Raw genomic sequence first — 11,124 nt, 5'->3', positions numbered from 1 at the left:
ATATTCTTTGAGTGTCTTTGAGCATTTGCGTGTGTGTGTGTGTGTGTGTTTGTGTGTATCTGTGTGTGTGTGTATGTGTGTGTGTGTGTGTATGTGTCTCTGTGTGTACTTGGTGTGTTCTGCACATGCTCAGATCTCTCTGAGTCCCTGCGGTGTGCAGCCTCTCTGGGCTCCTTGCCGGTGCTGGCCACACTCCCGGAGGAGTCAGGAGGAGCATGTCTCTCCCGGCAGCGTATGGCGCTACATCCTCAATATGCTGCTAATGCTAATCAGAGGCTAGCACGCTGGCTCCTCTGACAGACGGCTAACAACCGCCGCCATCGAAGGCAACCTCTTCATTGACCATATGTTGTGTTGATACAGTGAGCGCTAGCTGTGTGTGTGTGTGTGTGTTTGTGTGTGTGTGTGTGTGTGTGTGTGTTTGTACGTGTGTGTGTGTGTTCGTGTATGAGTGCTTGCGTGCATGCAGATGTGTGTGTGAGTGTGTGGGCACATGTGTGTCTGTGTAATGTCATTGGGAGCTAGATGAGGCTTCAGAAAATATGAATTTACATTAATATCATTACTTCCATATCGCAGTGTGCATGGGTGTGTGTGTAGGTGTATGTATGTGTGTATGTGTGCATGTTTGTGTGTGTGTGTGTGTGTGTGTGTATGTGTGTGTGTGTGTGTGTGTATGTGTGTATGTGTGTGTTCATAGTGATGATGAATCTTAACAGAGGATAAGGACCTGTTATTCCGGGCCCAGTGTGTACATTAGAAGCGCTTCCTCTGCAGACAGCAGACAACACAATGAAAATAATAACAGAGGAAAACAGTCATTAGCTCCTGTTCTCAGCCTGTATGCAGCTCACCGGCTGGCCAATTATTATCTGGGCTAATAAAAGTACATTTGAGGAAAACTTCTCGGCGGTCGAGCGACCGTGAGACCGGCTCATTAATCACAGTGGCGACGGCCGGGTGATTGTTTATCGGCTTAGCTCACCTGCGATCAGCCGCTCTTAGCATGTAGCGTCCTGACACTTTTATTACCTCGCTGGGCTGCGCTGCTCTGCCTCCTGACTAATTAGTATCCCCTCAATCCCCCCCCCCCCCTCTCCATTGTCTCCGTCACGCAGATTCCGCCTGGGTTGCCATGACGACCAAGGATTGTCCCTCGCCGCTGGGGGGCAGACCCCCGGGCGGGCCCGTGCCGAGGCGGAGAGCAGGGGCGGAGCTAGAGCTGGAGCTGGGGGTGGAGCTAGAGCTGGAGCTAGCGCTGGATGATGACCTCATCTTGGAGGTGGGCGGTGGTGACAGTGGGGTAAGCAACGGCGACGGGGAGGAGGACGAGGAGGAGGAGGAGGAGGACGAGGTGGAGGACGAGGTGGGCAGCGTGGGCAGCGACCTCAGCAGCCTGGTGGTCCCATTCCCTGAGCTGGCGCCCGTCGTCTTCTTCTGCCTGAAGCAGACCACCTGCCCACGCAGCTGGTGCATCCGCATGGTCTCCAGCCCATATCCTTTACACCGATGCAGGGGACGGACTACATTACCCACAAGCCATTGCAGCCACAACCTCCATCTTGTTCCATGTTGTGACTCCATTGATTCCTGTGCCTCCTTGTGTGATTGTTGGTTTGAACACAAACCCTAACCTCTTGCTCTGTAGGTGGAAGACAACCCGACAAACTTCAGACATAAACCCCCGTCTATGTTTAGACAGTCCCCTATAAAATACTTTAATTTGCAAGTGAAACCTTCTAGTACCTTCTTTTGGAAGGGAAATAACACAGTTTGGCTTGAAGTAAACATGTAACAGAGCACAGCAAATCAATGATCTGTCAGTAGATAATGTTAAACAATTTCAGCTGTCTTTATCTCCCCTGGCACCTCGTTTCATCGTTTCGTTTGTTTTGATCCTCCTGCCTCTGTTGAGGTGAACCTCTCCACCTCAACCCAGAGCCTGCTGTCTTCTCAAGGTAAAAACGATGTCCTAAACCTTCCTTCGCTGCTTGTACTGATGGAGATCTCCTAGTGCTGGAGGTTGGTGCGTTGTGTGTAGCCCGATACCGCAGTCCAAATCCCCGTGATTCAATGGGGATTTAATTTAAAGTTTCAGGTAGAAATCAAGTTTGACAGAAGTGTCCCTTGGGTTATACTCCAATTTGCAAAACAGAAATGAGATTGTCAAGTGATGAAAGACTGGAACAATATCAGTTTGTTTTGGTAGCGAGCAACCAGTGATGTGAGCTCCTGTTCTGTTCACTCCCACTAACCGCTCACCACTCCCGCAGACGTTAGAGTAGTAGCAGTTCAATGCGTTCTGTAGCAGATCTGCTGCTGTGTAAAGAACATCCAAACGCTCTACTGGAGGTGTGAGGGAGTTGAGATGTGAAACCAGAGCAGCACTGCTCAGTCTCCAGGTAACGTCATCACCAGCCGGCCGCTGAGGTCTGCGCCTCTCTTCTCTCCGTCTCTGTTGTGTACGGGGAATGGGTTAACCTAGGGATGTTAGTCTTGGCACTTGGTTCCGTGAACATCCTTACTGTACCAACAGCGATATATCGTTGTTTCTCTTTCTTCTGACAAATGTACTTATAGGAAGTTGCTTTGGATATAAGCATCTGCGAAACACCCTGAATCTAAATGTAAATTTCTTGTGATTGGTGTCATGCTGATGATGTAGGCTGGTGATGGGCTGATGTTACCATGAGAGGGGACCGTACAGTCAGAATCAGTACAATCCAACATGAGGGTTAATAAATTCAAGGCAATCTGCTGGAAAATATAGTCATGAACTCTCTTAGTAAAACAGGATGAGGAGGGAAAAGTGAGGATTGAAGATTGACGACGTATCATAAAGGCCCAGTGTGTGGTGACGACAGGGTTTACGGCTGGATGGGTGTGGGAATGGTTTTGTAATAACTCCAGACTTTAGTGACGCTATAAAGTACTGCAGGGAAGACCCTTCACCTGATTGTTGGCAGTCTCTAAGTGTTCTGACTGGGCAAAGCTGAACCTGATGACAGCGTAACATTATACAACTAAATGTCCTCAAAAATGTGTTTATATTTTTTACCCGAGAGGTCGATAGCTTAATTTTCTTAAATTTAGAAAGGATAATTGAGCCCCCTGAGCCATCGTATCACATTCATCAGCCCCTCAGTCAGCACTATCGGAGGAAAGAGACCCTGAACCACAGAAATAGAAACAAACGCATCCCACTGACGGAATGAGTTTCCATGTAAGACTAGTTTGCTGTGTGTGTGTGTCCAACACACACACACACACACACACACACACACGCACGCACGCACGCATGCACGCACGCACGCACGCACGCACGCACGCACGCACGCACACGCACAGGCACACGCACACACACATTACCGACCAATTGTGGTTTTCATTTTATTAGCTGTGAACAAAAGACCCAGCTGGTTTGGGTCTGATTTGTCATTTGCATTTGATTTAAATGCTGAAGCTTCTAAATACAGATTCATCACTCCTCTTCCTGGAACACCTACCTGGCGTCACACACACACACACACACGCATGCATGCACACACACTACCTTAGACCGGCCTGATAAAGCAAGCAACACACACGTGTCATCCTCGACAGGTGTGATAAACCATAGACACAAACACACATACATACTAACGCACATGCACACACACACACACTATATCTGATTGAACATAGTTATGATCACAGGTGAATAATTTAGCTCCTTTCAGGATAGTGTCTGAGTCTGCTTCATTGTCTGGCTTTAATCTGTTTAATCTCCCTTTGTGTGTGTGGCTGTGTGTGTGTGTTCGTGAGTTTGCCTGTATGTGTGTGTGTGTGTGTGTTTGTGTGTGTGTGTGTGTGTTCGCCTGTATGTGTTTGTGTGTGTGTGTGTACGTGTGTGTGTGTGTGTGTGTGTGTGTTTGTGTGTGTGTGTGTGTGTGTGTGTGGGGGTGTGTGTGTGTGTGGGCGGGGGGTGATTAGATGTGACCCGACCTGCTCCGGCTCACCTTCAGTGGGCTCATTACTACATATAGTGAATATAAAGCCAGAGGCAGTCAGTGTCTCTTTACCTCTCTCTCCCTCTCTCTCTCTCCCTCTCTCTCTCTCACTCTGTCTCTCTCTTTACCTATCACACTGCTTTACAGGCATAGGGAGACACATCTTTGAAACAACACACACACACACACACACACACACTTTGAATATCAAAAGATGAAAATATAAATGCACATGAGAATAACCTCATTATATTTCACACACATCAATTATCACACATCATGCTTATATATGTATAACTGTGTGTGTGTCTACGTGTGTATATGAATGTGTGTGCGTGTCTTTATATTATGTATGTATAAATGTGTGTGTGTGACTATACGTAAAAATGTATGAATGTGTGTGTGTGACTATACATTCATAAGTATAAGTGTGTGTGCGTGCGTGCGTGCTTGCGTGTGCATGGCTTTGTGTATGTATGTGTGTGCGTGCGTGTGTATGTGAGGGAGAGAGGGAGGGAGGGAGAGAGGGAGAGCGTGAGAGAGAGAGACAGAGACAGATAGAGAGAGAGACGGACAGAGAGAGAGAGAGAGAGAGAGAGAGAGAGAGAGAGAGAGAGAGTATGTGTGTGTCGGTCTCTCTCTCCCTCCGCTGATTGGCTCCCATGGTGTTTTGACTGGCCTCCGTGGCCCATGATCCTCTCTGGCCCTGACAGCTTGTTATCGCCGTGGTGACGGATGGTTCCGGCTTCGCCTCGCCTCCCCCTTAACTACCGCTGAGGATGGAGCCCCACCTGAAGCACCACCTCTCCTCCACCTGGTCTCTCTCCGCCTTTGTCTCCCTCTCTCTCCCCGCATTCCCCTCCCTCTCTCTCTTCTCACTCTGCGCTCACATCTTACTTTAAGGGTCCTTCCCTCCCTCCCCTCACTGCCCTCTCTGATCCCTCTACCTCTCCATCTCCTCTGTCTGCCTCCCAACACATCTACCTCTATCACCTCCTTCCTCCTCTAGCCTCCTCCCTTTCTCTTCTTCCCTCTCCCTCTCTTTCCCTCTCCATTTCCCTCCCTCTCTCTCTCTCTCTCTCTCTCTCGCTCTCTCCCCCTCTCTCACTCTCCCTCCCAGGCTCAGTTCCCCCCGTTCCATGTTTGCGTTCTCCCTATCTTCCTGTTGTGTATCTCTCCTGTTCCTCCTGGGCATGTATGTCAGTCCTCTCTCCTCTCCCCTCTCCCCCCTCTACTCACTCCTCTCCCCCACCTCCCCCTCTTTCATCCTAGACTACTTGGGTCAATAGAGAGTTGTTTACATCATAAAAACACAAAAAAAAACAATTTTGCTGAAAGCAATAACCAGGGCATCACATCAGACAGTATGACGCAACTTATCACTTGCAAAATAATATTCCCACAAATCAATCTCCTATAAATATTTGACCTCCAACCCCCTTATTGTACACAAGCGGCTCGGTGGTTTTGTTAGGCCCTTACCCAAATGATCTCCACCCAATCAGAAATGGATCTCATTATTCTGAATGATCCGTCATCAGGAGAAGGAAGAAGTTGGCTTTCTACCTCAAGGAGGGCAATGGGGATTGAACTCAGTGCCTTTTGCTGCTATACTTTCCCGTTTGGAGGAAGGGTTGGTTCGGTTCTCTCTCTCTCTTTTTCTCTGATTGTCCTGTCTCTCCTCCTCTCCTCTCCTCTCCTCCTCTCTCCTCCTCTCCTCCTCCCCTCTCTTCTCCTCTCCTCTCCTCCTCCCCTCCCCTCCCCTCCCCTCTCCTCTTCTCCCCTCTCCTACTCTCCTCCTCCCCTCTCTTCTCCTCCCCTCTCTTCCTCCCCTCTCCCCCCTCTCCTCTCCTCTCCTCTCCTCCTCCCCTCCCCTCCCCTTTCCTCTCCTCCCCTCCCCTCCAGTGTTATCAATGCTCCCCGGCTGCCTGTGACTCCATTAGGCTGCAGCCGTCTCTCCCACTGCAGTCTCTCTCAGCTCAGACACATGATGGATGAACATGCTTTCACTCAACTACTTCCACTTCTTCCGGCCTCTTCCTGTCTCTTCTTTCCTTTCCTTCCTATTAGCTCTGAAACATCCCAGCTTCCAGACACTTTGTCTTAATCGTATTTCTGGGCGGAAGTTGTGATTCAAAATCGATTTCCATTGTAGTGATTCCAGATGTGTCAGATGTGCTCCACGCCTCCTGGTGGGCCTCCTGCTCTACTCCAGACGAGGCCGTGTGATGGGGGTGTTGAGGCCGCTTTATGGACAATTTGCAAACGATGGTCCATGGCCTGGGGCTCTATGCTGCCATGCAGCAGATCTCTCTGAGTGTGTGTGCTGATGGCTGGTTTCACCTGTGCTCACTCAAACCACCACAGGTGAGGCTGCCTCAACCAGCCATCATCCACACACACTCCACAATATCATTAAGGGGCGAGTCAATTGCTCAAAGGCTAGTCTACAGGTAGGCTGTATCAGAAGCCTACCTGTAGACTAGCCTTTGTGCAAGTGAAAGGTCCTGGGTTCAAACTCAGGACCTTTCGGCTTGGTCCTCACTCGAGAGTGGGTTTGTAGATTTGCATTGCTTACAGTGTTTGTGTTTCAGTTGATCATCTCTCATACGAGGAAACCTGTATGTGTGTGTGTGTGTGTGTGTGTGTGTGTGTGTGTGTGTGTGTGTGTGCATGCGTTTGTGTGTGTGAGTGTGAGTCTGTGTAACTAGATCTATTAGTTAAGCAGACACTATTACAAAGCGTCCTCTTTAATCAGTCCAAACATACAGTCAAAGGTAACGAGCTCCCAGCAAGCACTGCTCCTCAGCTCGTGTAGTGTGTAGCCTGTAGTGTGTAGGCTGTAGCCTGTAGTGTGTAGCCTGTAGTGTGGTGCGTGTAGCCTGTAGCCTGTAGCGTGTAGCCTGTAGCCTGTAGCCTGTAGTGTGTAGTGTGATGCATGTAGCATGTACAGGCTACACGCACATATAATGTGTGTAGCCTGTAGCGTGTAGCGTGTAGGGGGCAGCGTGCAGCGTGCAGTGTGCAGTGTGTAGCGTGTAGCCTGTAGCGTGTAGCCTGTAGCCTGTAGTGTGTAGACTGTAGCCTGTAGTGTGTAGCGTGTAGCCTGTAGCCTGTAGTGTGTAGACTGTAGCCTGTAGTGTGTAGCGTGTAGCCTGTAGCCTGTAGTGTGTAGTGCGGTGCATGTAGCCTGTAGTGTGTAGCCTGTAGTGTGTAGTGTGGTGCATGTAGCCTGTAGTGTGTAGCCTGTAGCCTGTTATGTGAAGCGTGTAGCCTATAGTGTGTAGCCTGTAGTCTGTAGCCTGTATAATGTGTAGCGTGTGTGTCTGTGCCGGAACAACCCTGGTTTAAGGTGCATTCAAGTGATTCAGTGATACGTTATCGTGGGCCTTCAATTCATCTGAGTTTATTATCAGATTCAGGGCAAGTTTCCTATAAGCAAGAGCATGCAATGCCAGAACAACATGGGAAATAAATGATGGATCACACACACACACACACACACACACACACACACACACACACACACATGCACACACACACACACACACACACACACACACACACACACACACACACACACACACACACACACACACACACACATTGTTGATTGTTGATTAATTGAATCCTGCAGCCATTAGCGTGTCACACTCAATCTCTCTAGGTGGTGGGGTGTTCACACCGGACAGAAGTGTTACCCAAATTAGATAAACAACACCCATATATACCCTGTGTATATAACCAAACCCATATATATATCCTGTGTATATAACCACACCCATATATATCCTGTGTATATAACCTCACCCATATATATATCCTGTGTATATTACCACACATATATATCCTGTGTATATAACCACACGTATATCCCCAGTGAGCAGCCGATGCTGCTCGTTTTAAGAGAAAGACACCGGGGTATATATATGTGTGTGGTTTAGCTCTTTTTATAGAGGGACTGGCTGCCCTACAGCCTGACATATATCTTATGAAACGGAGCCACAGTGTGCGTGGGGAGAGCGACCGTGTGTGAGGGGAAGAAGAGAATGAGAATCTACTGCCAGAGAGAGAGCATTTAGAGTTTACTGGCAACGCACCGTCTGACCCAACTTCACTCAATGGGAAGATAATTACCTTCAGATAAATATCCTGTGTGTGTGTGTTGAGGGTGTGTGTGTGTCAGATAAATATCCTGTGTGTGTGTGTGAGGGTGTGTGTGTGTGTGTGGGGGGGGGGGGGTATCGGTGGGTGTGCGTGTGTTTGTGTGTGTGTGTGTGTGTGTGTGTGTGTGTGCGTGCGTGTGTTCTATAGAGAGTGCATGCCATTGGCTCACAGTTTCACTGATCTCGTTTTAATCGGTTTAAATCTATTTAATTACTTTACATTTGTCCTTACATTATTCAAGTTAAATTTATCATCATCATCCTAGATTCACACTATTCTAGATTCTATAAAACACCAAACGGGACCCCTTCCTGTCACCCTAATCATTCCATCTCCTGGTTCTTCACACTGTTGTTGATCATTCTCTGAGTATCATCCCCTCAAACACACTTGAGGTACATCTGAGTCTCGTTTGCTGTAACATTAAACCTTCTGAATGCTGGTCAACATGAGACCTTTAGGTCTCATGTTGGTCCACAAGATCCACGATACAGTAGTAGCAGCAGCTCCATGAGAGCCCCCTCCTCCTCCGGTCTGAGGTCTGGAGAAACAGAAAGGATTCTGGATGAAGGTCATTCAACAATCCTTAGGAAGAGAGAGTCCCTGTCATGATCCGAGACAGTAGAGATGATGATCGGTAGCGGTGCCTTGTTGAACTGACATTGAGACGATCATTCATAATGGAGACTGGAGAAGGAACTTCCCAGATGGGAATCCTCAGAAAACGAGTACATCCAAGTACACTACAATTATTCCCCCACACATATAATTCATTTAAATAATGCTTTGAATGTAATATTGTTTAATGTACAATATATCATATCATGGGCAGACATTTGTATATTAATATGTTTCTAAATATTCACCAAAAAAATAATACAATGAATATAATACAGATAATTTGAATGGATACTTGAATTTGTAGTTATTTATGACATTTCTGTCCAGTGCACACAGTCTGCCATAACCAATCAGTGCTCTGCTTATTGTGATGTCAAACAAAGGCTTGTCCTCACAAGCCCCCCCCCCCCCTCCCCCCACCCGCCCTCCCTGTCACTACAAGCAGGACATTCAGGTCTCCCCCTGTCTCTTCCTCTCTCCTCCTCTCTCCTCCTGTCTCCTCCGGTCTCCTCCTCTCTCCTCCTCTCCCCTCCTGTCTCCTCCGGTCTCCTCCTCTCTCCTCCTCTCCCCTCCTGTCTCCACCGGTCTCCTCATGTCTGCTGGAGGAGGAGAGAGGAGCGGAGAGTAGATAGGAGGAGGGGCCTTCTCCCTTTGAGAGACCCAAGCTGACTCCCCTTACTGAGACAGGAGGAGAGGAGAGGACAGAAGAGCAGAGAGGAGAGATGGTGCGACTGGTCCTACTGGAGATCCAAGCTTATTCACCTTAATGAAACGGACAAATGGGGAGGAGGAGAGGTTTAAGGACCTCCCTGTGTTGGTCAGCCAGTGAAACCCAGTGGTGGTCATCTGAAGACATTCAGAGTCCTTGTGACTGAAGAAGAAGGCCCTGTTTAACAGAGAATCATGATCATCCCTGCATTCTCCGGCTCTCAGTTTTTAAGTTTTAACAGAGTGAGTGGTAATGATTTGTATTGCATAAGCTTTGATTATTCTCAGCATGGCCTGTAAAATGTCTTATGACTAATGTCAAGTTCCCTCATAGTTGACGTCCTTCAGCTCAGTTCAGAAGCTTCACGTTACCTGTTTGATACCTGTTGATTTGAGGACTTGAGCTACCGAGGATTTTCATTGGCCGAGCTCAGTGTGTGAACACATGGTGACGTTGAATAGACCGCAGCAGATCATTCAGACACTCCTGTCCCCAGAGACATTCATTATTGAGTTATGGCCGATCGTTGTGGAACTCTGACCTCACATCCGGACCTGTGAGTCGACACTTTGAGAACCGTTTTAGTTACCTGCTTTGTTTGGGCGATGGAAGGTTTTATTTGGTCCATTCTAGAAACCTCATTTGGAACGAGATATTTGATAACCCAGAATAATACAGAGCAAGAAAGGGGCAGAGCAAAGCAGAGCGAGAGAGAGAGGGGGTGGGGGAGAGGGGGGAGACAGGGGGCGGGGGGAGATAGGGGGCGGGGGGGAGAGAGAGGGGGGGCAGGGGACAGAGGGGGAGACGGAGGGAGGCAGCTAGTTAGTGCAGTGTCTCCCTGGACTTTTGCCCAGTCCCTCTCAGTGCAGAGGACCAGTGTGTGTGCTTTTGCGTTCGTTTGTGCGTGTGTCAGGTGTGTGTGCGTGTGTGTGTGCGTGGTGTGTGTGTGTGTGTGTGTGTGTGTGTGTGTGTGTGTGTGTGTACCAGACCACCCTCCCAACCTTTCAGGAACATGAAGTGTGTAATTGCACTAAGAGAGAGAGAGAGAGAGAGAGAGAGGATGACGAAGAGGATGAATATGATAATGACAGTTGTTAAACAGACGATGAAACAATCCTATATTTCTTACTTAGGCAATAGTTCCACACTATTGCAGATCAAGCATTCCAATTTTTACAGACTTCTTTGTGCTGTCTTTCCTTCTGCTTTAGAAAGAACAGTCATTAGTTTAAATGATTGATCTGGGCGGCCATGACAAGAACAATATTAGAACAAAGCTGATTGGTCGATGGTCTTAAAGTGACCTCTAACCTAATGATCTCTGGGGTGTGGTGGTCTCTCCCTGTGGGGCTGAATCCACCGAGCCTCAGACCAGCTCCAGCCTTACAGAAGGAGTTAGAGGGGAGGAGAGCGTTCTCAGACGTTAGGCTCCTCCCAACACGTAGCCCGCCGCGGTCCAGATCCCGGGAGCTCTCTGGGGACGAGGAGGTGCCGGTAAGACGTCTACTGCTCTTCCACCGCTTCTCACATAAAATATTAACACTGTGTGAATGGGCCAATCAGCACAGGCCGAGGAAATGCTGAAATCAAACGGTGCCATCTGCCATCTCACGCCCGTCACCGGGAGGCCCCACCCCA

The 11,124-nt window shown here is 48.5% G+C and overlaps 1 protein-coding gene across 1 annotated transcript in view; it reads left to right on the top strand.

Moving 5' to 3' along the window:
• Positions 1–1,384: 1,384 nt before the first annotated feature.
• LOC307083218 (voltage-dependent T-type calcium channel subunit alpha-1I-like) overlaps positions 1,385–11,124 on the top strand; it is a gene marked incomplete at its 3' end in the record, with an annotated part of 145,112 nt that continues 135,372 nt past the window's right edge. Inside the window, exon 1 of the mRNA XM_079747052.1 lies at positions 1,385–1,483. Coding sequence (XP_079603178.1) covers positions 1,481–1,483 — 3 coding nt within the window. The 5' untranslated portion in view covers positions 1,385–1,480. The remainder of the gene's footprint in view (positions 1,484–11,124) is intronic.

This window comes from Pollachius pollachius (assembly GCF_949987615.1).
Source record: "Pollachius pollachius genome assembly, chromosome: 11".
Classification (NCBI taxonomy): Eukaryota; Metazoa; Chordata; class Actinopteri; order Gadiformes; family Gadidae; genus Pollachius; species Pollachius pollachius.
Note: the sequence above shows the minus strand (reverse complement) of the source record. Positions and strands in the feature narration are given on the sequence as shown.